This window comes from Macaca nemestrina, chromosome 10, assembly GCF_043159975.1.
Source record: "Macaca nemestrina isolate mMacNem1 chromosome 10, mMacNem.hap1, whole genome shotgun sequence".
In the NCBI taxonomy this organism is placed as follows: Eukaryota; Metazoa; Chordata; class Mammalia; order Primates; family Cercopithecidae; genus Macaca; species Macaca nemestrina.
In genome coordinates this window covers 14,785,679-14,807,372 of record NC_092134.1, presented here as the reverse complement: position 1 = coordinate 14,807,372, position 21,694 = coordinate 14,785,679, and the positions used below count along the sequence as shown (strand labels likewise).

Below are 21,694 nucleotides of genomic sequence, written 5' to 3'. Positions count from 1 at the left end.
ACAAGGAGCGTCTAGCACAGCGGTGTGCACACTGCGAGGTCCTGGGGAGAGTTAGCTGTGGCAGTGAGCTCTTCGCTTTCATATTGTGGAGTCCTCTTGTCAGTGAAACAGCTTTTGCTTTTTCTTTGCTTTTTTTTTTTTTTTTTTTTCCCCCCCGAGGCTGAGTTTCGCTTTGGTCACCTAGGCTGGAGTACGGAGGCGCGATCTCGGCTCACTGCAACCTCCACCTTCTGGGTTCAAGCGATTCTCCTGCATCAGCCTCCCAAGTAGCTGGGATTACAGACACCCGCCACCAGGCCCGGCTGATTTCTTGTATTTTTAGTAGAGACAGGGTTTCACCACGTTGGCCAGGCTGGTCTTGAACTCCCGACCTCAGGTGATCCGCCTACCTCCGCCTCCCAAAGTGCTGGGATTACAGGCATGAGCCACCGTGCCTGGCCTGAAACTGCTTTTTCTAGTATGTGCTTTTATTGCTTGTGAGTGATCCACACCCTTGGACTAGCCCAAGGTTGGGCATTATAATCAGGAAACACTTCCCCCACAAGATGTGCCCCTCATAATTAACTGTTTTGTGGGAAGAGCAATGGAATGAATAGTGATTTGGTTAGAATCTATACCTGATCTGTTTAATGTTGTCACTAGCCACATGTGGCTGTTTAAATTTAATTAATAATTTAGTTCTTCAGTTCCACTAGCTACATTTCAAGTGCTAAAATAGCCACAAAATGGTTAGTGGCTGCCATATTGGACATTGCAAATATAAAACGTTATACCATTGCAGAAGGTTCTACTGGAGAGCATGGATCTAGACCTTACTGAAGGAGAATGAACCTTTTCCAGTAAAGGAAGGCCCGTTGATTCAGACTGTTGCGGCAACTGATCAGAACAGTGTGGAGATGTTGGCACTGTTGCACTCCCCCTCACTCACTGCAGACCCTTGATCCACTGGGTTGGGTGGACTTTAAATAGGCCCCTAGTGGTTTCTGCTGTGTGCCTTGGTTAAGAACCAGAGTTAACTCTGCGGAGGTATGTCTTCCTTTGGTGTTAGTGAAACAGTCAGTGTTGATGCTACAGAATAATTTTAGGAAACAAAATGTAGGGCAGATTGATATTCACAATAATTTTATTTTTTAAATGTTCGAAATCAGGTACATTACAGGAATATCAGAAGAGAATGAAAAAACTAGATCAGCAGTACAAAGAGAGGATACGGAATGCAGGTAAGGCTCCTTTAAATGGAAATGAATCATCTTTAAATGTTCCACCGTTTGCCGATCATCAGAGTAATGTAGCCCTGAGAGCTGTTCTCCAAAACGTGTCCCAGATGTTCTGTCAGGGAGAGCTTTCGAAAAAGAGACTTCCAAACTGTGGTTATGGAAAGTGGTTTCATCTTTTGCTAAGGAATGGCCCAGTAGTGGAGGGTGTCTGAGGAGGCTCCTTGCAGTTCGGTTGTTCTCTCTGGTACCCCAAGAGTAGTCTTGCACCTGCAACTCTTGCTCATGGCCGCATGGCTGGCCTGGTGTACAATCAGAAGTGCGGCTGAGGAAAAGGATTGTAGGTTGTTTTTGTCCCATTTTAAGTTTGTTTCTTTTGGTATTCTGTGCTAGGATTGGGGAGGGTCCTCTTGTTATTTTCCCCGAGTATTATTTCTATAAGAATTTAGAGAAAAGGCACACTTTTGGTTGGTTGTATACAGTAAATCTATTCATTCAACAAAAATGAATTAAGCACCTGCTACATCTAAGCACTGCGAGCAGTGTAAAGTCATGTAACGCATTGCTTTGACTTGAGGAAACTTGGTGTTTCATTGACAAAAGATACCACATGTGTAAAGTTAAGGAAGACCGAGTTAAAGAACCATGCAGAAAGTAAGATGTGACAACTGTTTAAAGTGTGTAAACGTGAATTCCTGAGATTATAGGAAATCTCGTGTATGTGTAGAGTTTTTAACACTCATCATCGGCCAGCAGTTTGGGTGCCAGCAGAGTCCTTGTTCCTGCGATGGTAGAGTAATGATGGGTTTTAGAATGCGGGTGGGGTGCCATTCCTCATGCCACCGTCATCTTTCATTCTGGGCCAGTGACTCTCCAACCCTTCACTATCTCTCCTCAGTGAGAAGCTGCCCAGTGCATACCAACAGATAGAAAAGGGGCTGAAGTGCGTGTGGGCGCTGAGAAAGTACAGCCCCAGCTATTAGCTCTCTGCCTTTCCACCTCCTGCCTCTCCCTGCTGTTACCCCCATTCTACTCTGAGTTCCTGAAGCTCCTCCTTGAGATGTCTTGAAAATCCTCAACCGGTTGCTCTTCCTAGACTTCGCCTTTAGCAGATAAAGAAGGTGGCACTTGTGGAAAGAGGTGGTCTTAGGTTCAGATCCTGCCTCCTCACTTTAGATGTGATCCTTTAAGCAGAATATTTGCTCTTGAAACCTCAATTTCCCCATCTATAGAGGGGAATATTAATACCTCATGGAATTGGCATAAGATGGAAATCAGGAAAGAAAATGGATGTGAGTCATATTTCTGAAGTTAGAACAGCAGAGTGAGTATTGAGTTGTTTTTCTTCATTCTGCGCAGACTCTCAATCATGTCCTCGCGTGTTCTTTCTTTCTTTCTTTTTTTTGAGACAGAGTCTCACTCTGTCGCCCAGGCTGGAGTGTGGTGGTGCTCTCTCAGCTCACTGCAACCTCCACCTCCCGGGTTCAAGGGATTCTTGTGCCTCAGCCTCCCAAGTTGCTGGAATTACAGGCGCCTGCCACCACACCTGGCTAATTTTGTAATTTTAGTAGAGATAGGATTTCACTGTGTTGGCCAGGCTGGTCTTGAACTCCTGACCTCAGGTGATCCGCCCAGCTCCCGTTGGCCTCCCAAAGTGTTGGGATTACAGGCATGAGCCAATGTGCCCGGCCCTCATGTGTTCTTTCACATTTCCCTCTCCTAGGTAAAAATGCAGAAGAGCTCCTAAATCAGTCACGACTTGAGCTTTAAAAAGCACATTCTTTGCAGAGATGATCCACCTGCTTTAGTGATGTCTGGCTGCTTTAACTAAAACCACTGCCACCTCTAAGTGCTAATTGTCATTTTAGCTTGTTGGTGTGAGGCATGATTTCTCGGAATGGCACAGAACTCCAAGCTGTCTGGCCCACTTGTGCATGGTACGGGTCTGAAGTTGTTACAGGAATGATCACGTTGGGTTGGGTGTGCCTGGGTTCCTATGCCCAGCAATTCCCAGTGCCAAAGTGGGTAGGATTTCAGGGGCTAAACAAATAATGAGTGGCTTGTCCCTTTCCTCAATTAATTTTCTCTGTCAACAACTATTAATCAACATCTGGGCTTTTAATCTGGGGTTCCTGGAACTGTCAGCATTCTGTGGAGTTTGTATATGTCCTTTTTTCTGGGGAAGGGATTCATAGCATTTGCCAGGTTTACAAAGGGGCCCATGGTAGACTGAGAATAGCACCCCCTGGAGAATCTTTGTGGACTGTATGCACAGCCCCGTGTCACCCAGGAAAGAGTAGAAGCCATGAAGCAGTTTTACTTCAAGTTGGTGCAGGTTTGTAGACAGGTTTGTACTCTATTGTAAATCTGGTGGTGAGGGGAGCTGCTAGGTAACGGTTACTAATCATCCGGCACATGGTAGGTGTAACTAAGTTGTTGAGTGCTGTTAGATGGGTGCTTTAAGGCATCTGAAGGGCATGATGTGTGAAGAGTCAGCAGGAAAGGCCTCAGGAGGGGGCTGCATTCGGTCAGGAACTTGGGAATGTGAATAGGAGATCAGAGGGCATTGCAGGGGCAGACACCAGTGTGAGCAGAACTTGGCGACCTGACAGTGAAACCCCAGGTGTGCCTGGAGCCTCTGTCCTGTGGATTGTCTGTGAAGGTCCTTCCTTACCACACATAGTCCTTCATATAGTGCTTTAAAAAGGGGGTCTTGGCCAGATGTAGTGGCTCACACTTGTAATCCCAGCACTCTGGGAGCTGAGGCCGGTGGATCACCTGAGGTCAGGAGTTCAAGACCAGCCTGGCCAACATGGTGAAACCCCGTCTCTACTAAAAATACAAAAATAAGCCAGGCGTGGTGGTTCGCACCTTTAATCCCAGCTACTTGGGAGGCTGAAGCAGTAGAATTGCTTGAACCCAGGACGTGAAGGTTGCTGTGAGTCAAGATCATGGCACTGCACTTCAGCCTGGGTGACAGAGTGAGACTCTTTCTCAAAAAAACCAACCCCACCAAAAAACCAGGGGTCGCCAGCCCCCAGGCTGCAGAACACTGGGCTGCCTCCCTTCACCCAACGCCTGACCCCCTGCCCTGTCCCAGTCCGTGGGAGAATTGTCTTCCACCAAACTGGTCCCTGGTGACAAAAAGGTTGGGGACCACTGCTTTAAAACGTCATATCCACTCTGTTTCTGGAGTAATTACATTATTTCTTCTTGACCCATCCTGCTACTATGGGGACTGTTGGCGGCTGGACTGAGTGAAAGAAGGGATAAGTTTATTTTGCCAGGGGAGTTTCGTTCCTGCTGCACGTTTTTTACCCTCAGGTGGAACTGCCACAGCTGGTATGTTCAGGGCCACATATTTTTTTATTTTTTTTGACCAGGTTTCGCTCTGTCACCCAGGCTGTAGTACAGTGGCACAATCTCGGCTCACTGCAACCTCTGCCTCTCAGGTTCAAGTGAGTCTCCTGCCTGCCTCAGCCTCTCGAGTAGTTGGGATTACAGGTGCCTGCCACCATGCCTGGCTAATTTTTGTATTTTTAGTAGAGACGGGTTTCGCCATGTTGGCTGGCTGGCAAGGCCACATTTTAACTAGACTTGAGTACTTCTTGCGTCCTTTCCCTTCGTGTATATCAACATTTCACTGATGAAAACATTTGCTCTGTGTAACATGCTTTCAGAAAGCAATTACTGCTTCTAAATGAATGCTAACATCACTGTCTAGAAAGGTGGCACAGCCTAGCAAATCTAATTACACTTTTTATCTCTTGCAGAACTCTTCCTCCAGCTGGAAGTAAGTGCCACAGATCTTCTGGGTTTGCAGGCCCTTTCTGAGACTGGAATCTTGCAGTCCTGATCTGGTGGCTTTTCCTTCTATCACCAAGTAGATGGTTTGGAAGCCTTCACCACTGTTCTGTTTGACTAAAGGACATTTGGTCTCAGCTCAGACATCCTGTCTGGTCATTGGTTGTTGAGCAGCCTCTGCTTATCACAAGGGAATAAGGAATACTCACCCCTCACTGCTTATTGACTTTTATCCCGCATTAGAGCTGTTTGGAAGTTTCTAAGTTATAACGGCCTAATAGTTTGATATTGGTCCTTGAAGTAGTTCAGTCTCTGAATCGGCTCAGCGGTTCTGTTTTACAGCTGCAATTCTCTGGGCCAATAAAAAAAGACAGATTTCTAATTTTTCCTTTCATTCTATGGACACCTGAGTGCTGGTTCTGTGTCAGACTCTGTGCTGTGATCCAGAGATGAGGGCCTGTATCTTTAGTGATGTACTGCTCCCAGGGTGGCTAGCATGTGTGTGGGGGTCACTTTTGGAGAAAGTTGTGGTTTTTCAGAGCCACATTATTGGAACCCACTTTCCTTAAATCAGTTTGATGCCCATAGTCACTCAGCTGGAAGGATCACGTGATCAGCCTGAAGGTATACTCAAGTGAGGTACACACATCCCTAGCCCACCACAGGCCCCGATGTCACTCACCACAATGGCGAGATTTGAAAAGCAGAGGCATATACAACTTTTGTCTTAGTATAATATCAATATTTGTGTACTTTGGGGTTCAGACACTTACTAAATGATGTTCCATTCTTTTGTCTTGCTGTATCAAAAATAATAGTAATTTATGCTATCTGGCCTCAATATCTTGTGATTATTTTTTGAATATACACAATGTAGAATCTCCTATTTCCCTTTGAAGCTGTAACTTCATGAGCAATTATTTACTCCCTTTGAGAAATGTGTTTTAGTATAAAATATAGGATGTGGACGAGAGAAAAATATCTGCGTAGCAAGTGAGGTATACTCAAAAATAAGCAAAAGTCATGTGGGTCTGATTTTACACATTCATTGGAAAGCTTGCTCTCAGACACGCCGTTACTGCAAGCGTGTGTGTGAGAGGGAAACTCTGTATGTCATGTTTCTAGCAAAGGTGTTTTCTTTGCTGTTGAGGACAGGCCTAGACTTTGAGTTGGAGCCATGGCTTCCAGGGCCGTGTACTCCCAGCCTGTGTTTCTCTTTTGCTCAGACTGAACAAGTGGAACGAAATTACATTAAAGAAAAGAAGGCAGCAGTGAAAGAATTTGAAGACAAGAAGGTTGAGCTGAAAGAGAACCTGATTGCTGAGCTAGAAGAAAAGAAGAAAATGATTGAAAACGAAAAGCTGACAATGGAACTGACTGGAGGTAGGAAGGCCCTATGGGGTGGGATCCTGGGGGTCCTGAGCGGGGCTGTGAAGGGCTGTTCCAGTTACTTTTGTCTTACATCTCAAGAGCAGAGCAAGGTGGAGAGTGGGTTTTGACCTTATAAATGAGAGTTCCTCCTCCACCTTCTGTTGGCTGTGTGACCTTGGTTAAGCTGCTTAACTTCTCTGAGTCTGTTTTCTCCTCTATGAAATGGGGCTGATCATACCCTCTCACAGGATTGTGGTTAGACATATGAGTGCCTAGTACAGTGTCCTGTGCATAACAGGTCTTCAATAGTTGCTAGACTTTTAATAGTAATGGCAAGCTCTGGCTTAGGCTCTACTTAATTCCTGGGTCCGCTGCCATTTGTATCTTGGTTATGTCCCCACATTGCTTACCCAAGTCCCCTGTGGTGATGGGAATCCCTCTGCTTTGTTTTTTTCCGGTCTACCTTAATTACAGAAGAGGTATTGTCTTCCTTTGACCTAGATGTAAGAACAAAAGCTTTTGGCTCTATCTTCTGTGCTATTAGATCTCTCCTGCCAGGTGTTACTGTGAACATTTCAGAAAGACTTGATATGATTCCAACAGGATAGCTAAACTGAACTATTTTCCCATGGAGGTAGGAAAGTTACATGAGACTCAGAGCCAATCCCTTTCTAACCTTCTAGGATTTAGTAATCCACATATGGGAACTCAGCAGGTTGTAGGCAGGTTTCAGGGAGAAACAATATGGGCCGACTCTTCTGTTGCCATATGTAGACCGATGATTCCTAGAAGGATATAGGGAATTGGCTTGAACTTGCTATTTTGGAACTTGGCAAATACTGCAAGGCAAGTCAGTGGTGAGTTTGTCACTTGGATATGGAGGTGGCATGCCTTTCTGTACATCCCCAAATTTAACTCTTACAATTCAGAAAGTGCTGGGGCTCTGGCGTGTCTGATTTTAGCAGGGTTCCATAGGAAATGCATGCAATGTTTTTGTGGATGTTCTCAGGGCTGACTTTGAAATTAAAAGTAGCCAGTTAAGATCTTTGTTCCCCTCCGTATATTCCTGGTGTTGTGAACCAGCTTGGCCTTCTGACTGACACAGACCTCTGGCTCCAATCCTCATGGTACACTTAAGAGAATGTGGTTGTGCCTGAGGTGGGGTCTGACTTTTGAAAAATCTCTCGTCTGTTAGCTTCCTTGTAGAAAGACTTGGCAAAAGAAGTGAGCTCTTTGAAGGCCTCTGAAAGCAGCTCAGAAAATTTTTTTTTTTTTTTTGTGAGAATGGATGCCAAAACACAGCTTCAGGCAGTATAGTCTTATTCTTGTGGAAGTGCTTATTTAATTAGACCAGTAGCAACGTGGTACCTTGTCTGGTACCAGTCTGCCGGCTTTTGGACCTGCACACCATTTCCTTTGATAGTGGCTGTGACTGGCATCGATGCCTCATGGCTGTCTGCTAGAGCCACCAGATGTTTGGGAGCCTTCATTAGGCTAGTGGGAAATATTATCCGTTTATAGCTGCTCCCTTTCCATCTGTGGCAAAGGGTATCATCACCTTACCTGTGATTTGGCATCCTAATTATTGACAAGCAATTGATATTGTTTGGCCAGGCAGTTTTACAGCCAGAATCTTAACTGGGACAGGAGGCATCCTCAGTGACTTGAGGCTGAGCCTGCCAGGGTAGAAAAGACAAATAAATTCAGGGAAATCATTTGTAACGCAATAAAATTGATTACAGAAGTGTTTAAAGCTAGCCATGGGCATTAAAGGTACGGATGTCCTTCCTCAAGCCATTTGGTACCCTTGGTATGGAAAGCACTGCCAAGGTAATGATGGAGTGTTGGAAGACAAGGCGCTGGAGCTAGAAGGGTAATTAGCATTTCCACAGATGGTGCTGCTATGGTGTTGGATTAAAGGCTTGATTTCATTCCTCTAATTGAGTGACTTAGTTCACCTTTGTGGATTGATGCCCAATATCATTGTTGCCCAGCTCTGCCCTGAAAAGATACTTTTTAAAGTCTCCGTTTTTGGTTCAACATGAACATCTCTTGAAAAGCGAAGTAGGATAAGAGGCTGATGAGAAGCTTGGTCCAAATAACCCACCGGAAACGGGTGTATTTGGCGACCTGCTCATTCCCACCATGACTTAAAGCGTTTACAAACCTCCATAGGAATTGGCAAGAGGTACTGTTTACCGCCCAAATCTCTTGTGGAAAACTTAGGGAAACTGGGTTGTTCAGGCAGAAATGAGTGAGTGTGCGTAGAGAAGCTAGGATGAATTATGGTCAGTGCAGCCCAGCTTCAGTGTGTTAGGTCAGTGGGGTCTTGATAAAATGCGGATTCTGTTTCAGCGGCTTTGGAGTGGAGGCTGAGATCCTGCATTTCTTTCTTTCTTTTTTTTTAATTTAATTTTTTTGTTTTTGTCGCCCAGGCTGGAGTGCAGTGGTGCAGTCTCGGCTCACTGCAACCTCCGCCTCCCGTATTCAAGCGATTCTCCTGCTCAGCCTCCCAGGTAGCTGGGATTACAGGCATACACTACCATGCCTAGCTCATTTTTGTATTTTTAGCAGAGACAGGGTTTCACCATGTTGGCCAGCTGGTCTCGAACTCCTGACCTCAGGTGATCCGCCCACCTCAACCCCCCAAAGTGCTGGGATTATAGGTATGAGCCACCGCCCCCACCTGAGATCCTATATTTCTGACCACCTTCCCGGGGGGGCACTGATCCTGCTGGCCAGAGCACACTTCAGTAGTGAGGTTATAGATACACTTGCCTGAGGGTGAGATTTCTCTGAAGCAGAGGCCAAGACTACAAGTAATCCAAATATTCGATGAGAACTTTATGAGCTTTAAAATGTGGGGAGCTTTACCATTTTTAATGTGTTTTTCTTTCTCTTACTCTTCTCTCCTTTCTTCCTGTAGTTCACTACCTGCTACTTCCTTTTCTTTTGTAAGTTCTTGCTCACCAGGGGCGTCTTCCAATCCTTAGGCTTCCCCAGTGAAAGCCACCTGTGACCCTAGTAAAGACTGAGTTTCCTTTAGAAGATGGTGGGTTCATGGCTGGTACCACGAGTCATAACAATGTCAGAATAGAAGTCTGTTTCCCAAGCACTTACACTGAACCAAGCATTACATAAATATATTAGAGCTAACTTTGCAGGCTGATAGACCAGGGCTGAATCCTGGCACTGTCACAGATTCAATTCTGAGGTAGGGTTTTCTCATTTGGCCAGGGGATGATAGAACCTTCTGGAGAGGGTAGCTGTGATGTGAGATGAGATAATGCCTGTTAAGTTGCTTCAGAAAGTAGCTGGTTCACAGGGTGAACACTCAGGGATTGGGAAGTTGTAACCTCACTGAGTTCCTGCAGCTCCCTTTGACCTTGGGGGTATTGCTTCTGATTTTATAGATGGCAGAGGTGGCTCGGAGAAGTGGAGCCATTTGCTCACAGTCCCTCAGTGAGACAGATAGTGGTTAAGCCAGTGTGTGTCTGGCTCCAAGCATATTCTCTTCACCACCACTACTATTGACTCTCTGCAGATACCATAGATACATGTGGTGGCACTAAGACTCACAAAATTAGGCTAATGAGTGAAGTCTGTGTTTTCCTGGAGGCTCTTTTCTGGTAGAAAGCTGACATAGCTTCCTTGACTTCCCCCAAGGTTATGTGGTGTTGAGATGGAGGGCCCCTAAATAAAGTTAACAATTTGACAGGCTCGTTTTTGACTCATTGGTATATTTAAAGACAGGGTCTCACTCCAGTTGCCAAGGGTGGAGTGCAGTGGTGCCATCACGGCTCACTGCAGTTCGACTTCCTGGGCTCAGGTGATTCTCCTGCCTCAGCCTCCTGAATAGCTGGGATTACAGGCATGTGCCACCTTACCTGGCTCATTTTTGTGTATTATTTTTGAGACGGAGTCTCGCTCTGTCATCCAGGCTGGAGTGCAGTGGCGCGATCTCGGCTCACTGCAAGCTCTGCCTCCTGGGTTCGCACCATTCTCCTGCCTCAGCCTCCCAAGTAGCTGGGACTACAGGCACCCGCCACCATGCCCGGCTAATTTTTTGTATTTTTTTGTTTAGTAGAGACGGGGTTTCACCATGTTAACCAGGATGGTCTCGATCTCCTGACCTTGTGATCTGCCGGCCTCAGCCTTCCAAAGTATTGGGATTACAGGCATGAGCCACCGCTCCCGGCCTTTCCTTTTTTTATTTTTTTTTCGTAGAGACGGGGTTTTCCCATGTTGCCTAGGCTGGTCTTGAATTCCTGGGCTCAAGCAGTCTGCCCGACTTGGTCTCCCAAAGTGCTGGGTTTACAGGCGTGAGCTACCACATCTGGCTTTTTTACTCATTTTAAAACCCTGCCGGGCACGGTGGCTCACACCTGTAATCCTAGCACTTTGGGAGGCCGAGGCGGGCGGATCACAAGGTCAGGAGATTGAGACCACGGTGAAACCCGGTCTCCATTAAAAAATACAAAAAATTAGCCGGGCGTGGTGGCGGGCGCCTGTAGTCCCAGCTACTCAGGAGGCTGAGGCAGGAGAATGGCGTGAACCCGGGAGGCGGAGCTTGCAGTGAGCCGAGATTGCGCCACTGCACTCCAGCCTGGGCAACAGAGCCAGACTCCATCTCAAAAAAAAAAAAAACCCTAAGATATATGTGGTTGTACTACTATAGGAACAGTAAATTTCACACGTATGCAGTAGATGCTAAGGAGTAGCGACTTGGGTGTCAAGACAAGGGGAAGAGGCCCCACACAAATATCTGGAGAGGGAGAATAGAAGAGGTGACCTGGATTTTGGGCAGAGTGGGCCTGTCCTCAAGATGTTTTTTCCTGGTGCTGGCACCGTGGAATCAGGTCTTTTAATGCACTTGAGGGTGCAGAGAGGAAGGCTCGACTGGCTCGCTGTTTATTGCCTTCCCTTCATAATGGGCAACTTTGGCTTTAAGGAGATTGGTCCTTTATTCCTACTCTGATTTGGCCTCCAAAGACCTAACAGTGATTCTTGTGGATTTTTTTTTTTGTTTTTTGAGACGGAGTCTAGCCTTGTCGCCCAGGCTGAAGTGCAGTGGCGTGGTCTCGGCTCACTGCAACCTCCACCTCCCGGGTTCAAGTGATTCTTCTGCCTTAGCCTCCCGAGTAGCTGGGACTACAGGTGTGTGCCACCACGCCCGACTAATTTTTGTACTTTTAGTAGAGATGGGGTTTCACCATGTTGGCCAGGCTGGTCTCGAACTCCTGACCTCAGGTGATATGCCCGCCATGGCCTCCCAAAGTGCTGGAATTACAGACGTGAACCACCGTGCCCAGCCCTAACATTCATTCATATTCCCCTCCCCAACAAACCTTAGGCATTCTTCTGTTACCACCGCAGCATTAATTTGCATCAACGTTGATGGCGCCCTCCATCCTGCTAGAGAAGGGCATGATGTGTGCTAGGATTGCTCTGGGCTGCTAGTCTAGCCTGTGGGTCCCTGCCCTGTTTTGGAAGTAGTTGCCAATCTGCTACAATGTTTAATCTGCAGTGGATTTTCTTTCTGCCACTTATGTCCCATTTCTTTTTAAAGAAAATTTCCTTTTTAAATTTAAAGTACATTTAATTTTTCGAGATAGGGTCTTGTTCTGTCACCCAGGTTAGAGTGCAGTGGCACAATCTTGGCTCACTGCAACCTCTGCCTCCTGTGCTCAAGTGATCCACCGCAGCCTCCCAAGTAGCTGGGACTACAGGCACCTGCCACCTAGCCCGGCTAGTTTTTTGTATTTTTCTGTAGAGATGGGGTTTTGCTCTGTTGCCCAGGCTGGTCTTGAACTCCTGGGCTCAAGCGATCCACCCTCCTTGGCTCCCCAAAGTGTTGGGATTACAGGCGTCAGCCATTGCACCCAGCCTTATATTCTTTTTTTTTTTTTTTTTTGAGACAGAGTCTCGCTTTGTCGCCGAGGCTGGAGTGCAGTGGCACAATCTCGGCTCACTGCGAGCTCTGCCTCTCGGGTTCACGCCATTCTCCTGCCTCAGCCTCCCAAGTAGCTGAGACTACAGGCGCCCGCCACCATGCCTGACTAATTTTTGTATTTTTAGTAGAGACAGGGTTTTACGTTGTTAGCCAGTATGGTCTCCATCTCCTGACCTCATGATCCACCCGCCTTGGCCTCCCAAAGTGCTGGGATTACAGATGTGAGCCACCACGCCTGGCTATATCCCATTTTTTAAGGATGCCCCTTTGAATTGCTGCAATTAATATTTTTTCCAATAGATAAATATGAGCTTGTTTTAATAGTTAAAGTATGTTGAATTGAAGCTTTTACTGCTATTGTACACTGTAGGCAGGTATGCTGTTGGAAATGAATGAATAGGCCTAAAGAAGTGCAGAACAAAAGGCCAGCCAGTAAACTGGTAGTTGTATGTAAATTGCAGGTAATTTATCAGGAATATCTCTCCAGAGGGACTGTGCTGTAATGACTCTACCACCTAGCATTGCTTCAACCTGAGCTCCCATTTTTTAGATGTCAGAACCAGTGCTACCTGTGGTGAGGGGTGGGGCGGGGGGGAGGGCCTGTATCTCTCAGGTTTCCTAGTGAGTAGAACAGGAGGATTTGCACTATTAAAGGTCATATTGCATGGTGGTTTGGAGAGGAGTTGTATGCCTAGTCTTGTTGCTTATTTGGTGTTTTCTCTCACATACACTCTCGCAAGTCTGCTTTAAATGCTTGATGTTTAATTACATAAATAGCATCTCCACTGAAGCAAACCTATGAGGAGACCTCTGGATCAAAGAGGGGTTCTAATTTCAGCCAGTTTGAGTTTTTTTGTGGTTGGTGCATGATGTCGGAGAGGAAGACTGACTTCATCTCTGCTCAGGTGTCTTCTCTGGGGTTGTCACACTCCAGGGTCTGAACTTCAGTTCTGGAAGTTTGATTTTTGTCAGTGTAGCCAGATTGAGCGTCTTGGGACTCTTAGGGGCCAAACTCTTGGGAGATTGATGGTAAAACTCAGGATACCAGCTCGTTGCTTACAGTGAGAAATAGAACTTCCAGGCACACTCAGACCCAGGTTGTCAGGCTGCATCCTATGAAAAATCCACTTTAGAAGCCAACTAGGCAAACCTGGCATTAGAGCAAGGTGACTTAAGTGGATAATCTTACTATGTCTGTTGGGGCTGTGATACATGTCGATCATGTCCTCAAATCATGTCTTCCGCCTGGCCCATTGGCCAGGACTGCTCCCTTCTGTCTCCTCTTTCCCAGATGGAAATGGAGACGGAGACATGCTGGTAAGTTTTAGGGGCTTCTCCAGAGTCTCTTCCTTCTGCGAAGTAGTCTTTTTGGATAAAATTAATCAGGTTGTTGCTGTGACTAGGCTAATAAAATAGATTTTTTTTTTTTTTTTTTTTTTTTTACCATTTCATAAGAATTTGATTATATTTTTTGGTTTGTAAGTGATACAGTTAAGATTTTCAGAGTTCAGTGGCTGTGATTGGCCTTTACTTGGCTTACATCCATCATGCATTGTCCACCCTCCCCACTCCCCAGTCTTGGCAGCCTGCAGAGCAGAGCACACTCAGCCATTCTCTGGCAGGCAGAACATTCCATAATGTTCTCGGGCTATGTGCTTTTTCTTTGGTGCTCTCTTGGGTTGGGTGAGCTCCCTTTACACTTTATTTTCCAAATTAGGTGTCAATGTTGTACAGCCTCACAGTTGACATCAGCTGCTTTCGACTATGTAACTTCTTTTCAGCTCTTTGTGCCTTGAATTTTAAAAAGGATCTTTGTATAGTTTTTTCCTGCCCGAAAATATAATAATAAAAACTAGCATTGATAGAACTCCCGTTATGCCAAGCACCGTGCTAAGACTTCACGTGTATCATCACATGTAACCCTCACAGCGCACTGTGGGGGAGGCATTATTGATACTTTTGTTCTCTAGGCGAGGACACTTGAGACATATAGCACTTACAAACCTGTGTTAGGCCACACAGCTGTTGCAGGGATTCAGACGCACATTTATGTGACACTCCAGGTCTTAACCATGGTGCTGTGTCACTGGCCAGTAACTAACTGGAGAAGGCTGGCACCTCAGCATAGGGTAGGAGATTTTTTTAGGGAGAAGCCTTCCCCACTTGTTTCTGGTGTGTGTGTGTGTGTGTGTGTGTGTGTGTGTGTGTTTACTTCCAAGTACACTTTTATAAATATTCATTAATTAGGTCTTTGGTTCTTATTTTACCTCTATTCCATTCATAGAAAAAAAAATTAATACTGCCCAGCCCATTTCTCTGAAGAGCAACATGCAGAAGCCTTCTCTTTTTTAAATTTTGTGTGGCACGTGCATGACATGCTCTAAGATCCTGCACACTGCTTGGTAGAATTTGCTGAAGCCGCCCTGCCTGCTCTGCTGGTTGTGTGCGTAACCACAAATTAACCTCGTCCCATGATCAGGCTTGGCCTCTTCTACCCATTCTGCACAAAACATTATGCACCCCTACTGGGCCAGACTCTTGCTAGGTGTTGGGGTGAAATTCAGACATCCAAAGGGGATAGGTAATGACCTGTACACAGTGGCACTTGGTCTACTTGAGGTTTGTATAGATGCTCTGGTTACTTGGAGGATGGAATGAGTCTCTGCCTTTGAAAGCTGTCACAGAAGGGAGAGTATTGAACTGACTCTCAAGGGGTATTATGTAGGAGTTTGCTGGGCAGAAAAGAGGAGGGTAGGCAGAGGACAGCCATGCAAAGACTTGAAGGCGTAAAGTCTGGTGCCCTTGGGTAACAGGATAGCTAAAGGCTTGCACACAGTGTAAGCATGAGTGAAGAAGAAGGGAGGAAGACCAGAAATGAGGCCTGGCTTTTATCCTGTGGAGAGTGATGAGCCACTGAAATATTTAGTAAGAAGATGGCCGGGTGTGGTGACTCACGCCTGTAATCCCAGCACTTTGGGAGGCTGAGGAGGGCGGATCACTTGAGGTCAGGAGTTTGAGACCAGCCTGATCAACATGGTGAAACCCCATCTCTACTAAAAATACAAAAAAATCAGTTGGGTGTGGTGGCGCATGCCTGTAGTCCCAGCTACTTGGGAGGCTGAGGCATGAGGCTCGTTTGAACCTGGGAGGCGAAGGTTGCAGTGAATGAACATCGTGCCACTGCACTCCAGCCTGGGTGACAGAGTAAGGCCCTGTCTCAAAAAAATCAAAAAAGAAATGTTTAGTAACAAGAGTGTTATGCAAAACGATCTGATTTGTGTCCCAGGAAGATCACTTTGAGGGAGGGGAGGATGGACAGGACATGGGAAAGAACACTGAAGGCCATGGAGGTAACCAGTGGAAGGATGAAGGCATGAAGTGGAGGCGGAACCAACATACCTGGTGAACCTCACGCCTGGGTGAAGGAAGACAAGTCACAGATGACAGATTTGTTCTCGCATGGAAGAAGGGTTAGATTGGATGCCCCTGAGACACAGGAAAAGAAGCAGCCTTGGGAGGGGAAACGAGGAGAACTGAGTTTGTGTGGGGCCTGGAGAATATGTGGTATCAGGTACCTATTGCCATTCAGAGGGATGTGGGGAGCTGGAATTGGTGATTGCAGATTGGCTGGGATACAGTCTGAAAGGAACTGACTGGACCCCAAAGATCACCAGTATTCAGGGAGCAGACAAGTGAAAAAGGACCCCGAGGAGGCAGGTTCACCTCCTTGTGCACCATGGCTTGGGAGGAGCTATTCGAAGGCGTGGGGAGTCGGCAGCAGTGTGAGACCGCAGCAGTGTGAGACCGCAGCAGTGTGAGACCGCAGCAGTGTGAGACCGCAGAGAGGAGTGCAGAAGGGAAAGAGGCTTTTATTGTGAGCCCTCATTGTGTCGTCTTGATAGTCAAGTAGCTACAAAAGGTTATAAAAGAAAAAAAAGTCTGAGTCTATAAATGAAAACTTCATATAAAAACGTTGGCACTGAGGCCAGTGGCCTCTAAAAGAGCTTTTTATACCCGTGGACTTCGGCACACCCACCCTCCGTGGGAACTGCAGAAATTAGCTGAGATGACCTTCAGGTTCCTTCCTATCCTGAGAGCCTGCGCCTCTGGGCTTCTTAATTTGAGGGAGAGGAGGAATATCCCCTAGGATATGAGGGTGCTGGAGAGATGCCCACAGTGGCTGTAATGCTTGACAGCAGGGCTGCATTTCTGAGAGGGGTGTGCACTTAGGGCAGCTGGTCTGAATCTTCCAAGCATAAACACTTTCTAAAATCTAATGGGGTGTCTGGCTACAACCATGTGTAGAGCAAACATCCCCAGTAAAACAGTTCTGACTGGGTGGCTGGGGGGCAGATATTCTTATACTATAGAAATTCTTAATGACTTCAAGTGGGAGTTGGATAGATTTAACCATTCCATTCTTGCCACAGATTCTATGGAGGTGAAACCTATCATGACCAGAAAGTTGCGGAGGCGACCAAATGATCCCGTCCCCATCCCAGACAAGAGGAGGAAACCTGCTCCAGATATCCATTTACATCAAGCTGTAACTGCCTTTCTTTCTTAAGACTGTGGAATCCTGTTTATCCGTTTGCTAGGGTATACATGGCCGTTGTCCTACAGAAATAGTAATATTTAATTGGAAAGCATGTGTAAAATGTTTGTCCAGGGGTTAGGGGTTGCTCATTTTATGGGAGTCCTCATTTGCTACTGCTTTTGGTGGGAGAGATGTATAGAGAGTTGTGATTTGGAAAGGTGCTTTGCGTGCAAAGTTCAGCCTGGTTTTAATGCTAACATCCAGATTCAGGGGCATCTGAAAACCTGATGTGCCTTAATTTTTTCACCTGTAATTTTCCACTTTCCAACCATAAAATGAAGGCAGTAATATCTACCTTTATGTATCTCCTCTGTTATCTATGTCCGTAATATAGTGGATTGCAAACTGTTTTTAAATTAAAGCAAATGAGGTTTCAGTCAGACATGAAGCAGCCTTTTGATCATAAAAATGGTAACGGAAGCAGGAAAGATGGAGAAGTGTTGTTTCTGTTCCTTTCGAGGAGATGGTAAATAGCTCTCTGCCCAAAATGGCTTAGTCATTTGTGTGCCGTCAGGAAAGGGCATAACTTCAGGTTGCTTCCCCTTCACAACAGGATTTAAGTTGCTGAGGGAAGATTAGCCTTACCTTGGGTGTGTGTGTTTGTGCAAGTCTTTAGATCTTTGGAACAAAAGCGCTTTATATATTCATGATGAAATTCTTATTTTTACTGTCTCCTGTGCTGTATTATTGTAGATGCCTAATGAAGCTCATTCCACCTTCTCATCCTAGCAGTGGGGGATGTGAAATCTTTTATGTATTCAAGTACCATGACATTTAGTAGGAGAATCATAAATTTCTAAGAAGCAAACTGTTACTGTAGAAACATCATTTAACAAAATCACACTTTGTAAATTCTAAAATACTGGTACCATTTTGTTGATTACTCTTTGCTTGGAAACTGTACTTTTCACACAGAGTCCTTTAACTCTCAACACCCCAGCTAAACTATTTGTTAACAGATGAACAGATCATGGAGGATCTGAGAACATTAAATAAGGTACAGTTTGGCTTTTTTGATTTATTTGAAAACTCAGGCTTATGTGGTTTTTTGCTTTCCTTTGTTAACATGTTACTTGTTAAATCATTATGATACTTTTGACACCTGAAGTTGCATCTGAAATGATTTTCTCTAAGATTTTTTGTTGTTATTCTTCCTACAGCTTAAGTCACCCAAGAGACCAGGTGAGTGCATGATGTGTTGGCATTTGTGCAATCTTTCTATCATGTTGTTGGAAAAGTGTGTGAATACCTGTCAGGAAATTGTTGCAATTTTCAAAAATGAAATGTTTATCATTTGCCTAAGAGTAGACATCACGAAAACTGAAGGGGACCTTAACTACACCCCTCCATGATTTCTTTTTTTTTTTTCTAACCCCTGCTTTGTTATTTTTATTTTTTTCTTAGGGTTTATTGTAAAAGAGACATTTGATTGGCTGGTAAAGGTTTCCTTCTGTGTACGCATCAGGCATAAGATTTAAATACACATCCATTTCTGAAAATGAAACTAGGATTTTAAGTATTACTGGCTTTCTAAAGCCAAGTCCTAGGCAGTTCGGCTCCAGTGGCTTTTCATGGCCTGACTCTGGTAAGGCATTCGAAGGCTGCTCTGACTCGCAGTTCATAGAAGAGACCAACCGGCTCAGTATTCATAGTTGTTCCTTCCAGAACAGCACTTGAGATCATCAGTGCTAGTTGCCAACTAGAATGCTGAATTGGTGACATCTTTTTTTGTTTAAAGCACCATGATTACTCACACATCCCTCTACTTCCTGAGTCTTGTGGAAGAAAAACAAGAGTCTTCTTTTTCTGGATAATGTCTTCCTGGGGGCCTCTGTGGTCCACAGAGGTGTCCTGACCTTCTGAGGCATGCATGATGGGGAGGGGGTGAGGGAGTTGTGTGAGTGTGTAAATTCAGTAGTTCTTGAAATGATTCCTTTTTTGGATTATAGAGTCTCACTCTGTCGCCCGGCTGGAGTGCAGTGGCATGATCTCTGCTTACTGCAACTTCCGACTCCCAGGTTCAAGTGATTTTCCTGCCTCAGCCTCCCGAGTAGCTGGGACTACAGGCGCGTGCCACCTTGCCTGGCCGACTTTTTGTATTTTAGTTTCACCATGTTGGCCAGGATGGTCTCACCTGTTGACCTCGTGGTCCACCTGCCTCGGCCTCCCAAAGTGCTGGGATTATAGGCGTGCGCCACTGCACCCTGCTGAAAATGATTGCATTTTAAAGAGATTTTCATAATACTTGCCCTTTGATCACCAGGGCTTTAGTCCTACTGTAAGTGACCTTATATGTTTGCACATTTGACCTTAATCTTTCTGAAGCCCAGGTGTCTCTTCCATTTGATGAGGTTAATCTGTGCCTTGCCTACTTCCCAGGGTTGCTTTGATTATCAAGTTTAGATGGAATATACAAGAATTTTGCTGAATTCCCATGCATTATTACTGTAAGGGCTCAATGATGATTATTACCACATTCTGATAGTGTTTCAATTAAAGCATGTTAACTGGTAGACTCGCATGTGTTGGTTACATTCTTAGTCATGTAAGTGTTGGTTTCCTCCAGCATCTCCATCGTCTCCTGAGCACTTGCCTGCGACACCCGCGGAATCTCCAGCCCAGAGGTTTGAAGCTCGGATAGAAGACGGCAAACTGTACTATGACAAAAGATGGTATGTTATGGGAAAACCTGGACTACTTGTAAAAGTCTCATACCAACCACTTGGAAAGAGGGCTTGGGGCTATTGTAGTTATTTCAGAGCATGGCTGCTGTTAAACTTACATAGTACTAAAAGTAGAAACCCATTAAAAAATGTATTAGCAGTCATTTAACCAATACTTCCGGTAGATCTTTGAAAGCAGTGTTTCCCAAAACCATGTTCTGCTCCCCTTCCTTCTCCATTCCGCTGTCTCTGTACTAGAATTTGCAGGCTGCTATCTTGTATGGTGCCCCTGCCAACTGGGGCTGGGGTGTATGTCCCCCTGTGACCCCTCTTAACTCTGCCCCTGTGTGCTAAAGTTAGTAGGTGCTCTTCGGATTAAAGGATTTTGTGGTCATATCAGTTTGGGGGATGATCATGTTAATTAAGATAAGTGGGTTTCTCCCTTGTAGCACCCTTTGGGTCCTGTGATATGCTAATGTACACTGTGAATTTCTAAGATGTTCTTAGTTGTGTTTTGATGTCACATACCCTTTTTTCTTACATGATCCTGCTGCAGAAGTGGTCAAGGATACTTGCTTGGGGGAGCTGTATCCTAAAACATTCCTAGTTTGTTTTTTGTTTTTTGAGACGGAGTCTTGCTCTGTCACCAGACTGGAGTGCAGTGGTGTGATCTCAGCTCACTGCAACCTCCGCCTTCCCTGTTCAAGCGATTCTCCTGCCTCAACCTCCCGAGTAGCTGGAATTGCAGGCACCCGCCACCATGCCCAGCTAATTTTTGTATTTTTAGTAGAGACGAGGTTTCACCGTGTTGGCCAGGTTGGTCTCGAACTCCTGACCTCACATGATCTGATTGCCTCGGCTTCCCAAAGTGCTGGGATTACAGGCGTAAGCCACCATGTCCTGCTGCATTCCTAGTTTACACTGAAGACTCTTTGAAACCTTCAGACCACCTAGCATTTTTCATTGGAAAGGTAATGGCAAAACAGTATGGAAGAACCTTAAAAGCTCATACTTTTGTTCATTCAACAAACATTTCTTCTGTATTAACACTTTCTGCTGGGTATGAAATGGATACTGCCATCATTTCTCAGGTCTTTTCATTCTGGTATATTTCTTTTTATTCTTTGTCCATATGCAGGCATACTCTCTATTCGTTTTAAGTCATAATGGACATATGGTTGGCTTTGCCTTTCCGTTTGGTTATATTGAGAATGTTTTTCTGGGTTACTATAAGGTGTCTGTAATTATCATTTATAATGGCTATATAATGACCCTTTGAGTTTCAGTATCTAACCAAAAGTTCCAAAATTGGGGTAATGGTTATTTATTTTGAATTCTTAAAAAAAACCAGCATTGTGTTAGATTGGTTACTTGATAACATTGTACTTGTCAGAAATGCTTAGGGTTCTTGTCATGCCTGAAATAAATCATTTCCACCTACTAAGTTGCAGTGAGTTAATTACCCAGTAGATGCTGGAGGCTCACTTTATCACTAAGGCTGGTCTTGATGACTTCTTCCCCTCTGATTTGGTTTTCTTTGGCCTTCTTCAGGAAGGTCGGTTTGTGTTGTAACATTATGTCTCAGAACACATCGCCACTAGGTGGCAGGTTCTAACAGCTTAACACCGAGAAGGGCAAAATGAGATGAAAAATGTTTCTAATAATGAAAACCAAATAACCTTTAAAGATCAAGCCCACACATAAGAACCATCCTTGAAAATGATGAGATTTATCAGTAACATTTTTACGGATCTATGAGTCTTAAAGCCATGTGATATTTCCAGTCATGTTCATTTTGTTAATTGTGTTGCTTTGAATCTTCCTCTTTCTAAGCTTAATCCTCAGACTTGATGAGACATGTCTTGAGGGTGAAAATGCAGTAAAATAAAATTCTTGTTTTTTTAAAAAAAGGATCCACAGTGTCTGGTGTTTCCTAATGTAAACAAAATGGTCAGATTTGATGTGTTAGAACTCCTAAGCATTTTGAAGGAATTTTCACCATCTTTCTTACATCAGCAGCAGAAACGTAGAAAATAATGTCACTGGATGCATTTTACCTCTTCAGTGAAATTGAAATTGCTTATTCTCTTGT

General features: G+C 45.0%; 1 protein-coding gene across 1 annotated transcript in view; it reads left to right on the top strand.

Moving 5' to 3' along the window:
- The window catches only part of LOC105495033 (SDS3 homolog, SIN3A corepressor complex component), a 55,582-nt gene that overhangs the window by 9,235 nt on the left and 24,653 nt on the right, over window positions 1-21,694 (top strand). The window contains exons 4-10 of the mRNA XM_011764167.3: window positions 1,149-1,220; window positions 4,988-5,007; window positions 6,245-6,401; window positions 16,773-16,868; window positions 17,875-17,936; window positions 18,100-18,121; window positions 19,506-19,611. Coding sequence (XP_011762469.1) covers window positions 1,149-1,220; window positions 4,988-5,007; window positions 6,245-6,401; window positions 16,773-16,868; window positions 17,875-17,936; window positions 18,100-18,121; window positions 19,506-19,611 — 535 coding nt within the window. The remainder of the gene's footprint in view (window positions 1-1,148; window positions 1,221-4,987; window positions 5,008-6,244; window positions 6,402-16,772; window positions 16,869-17,874; window positions 17,937-18,099; window positions 18,122-19,505; window positions 19,612-21,694) is intronic.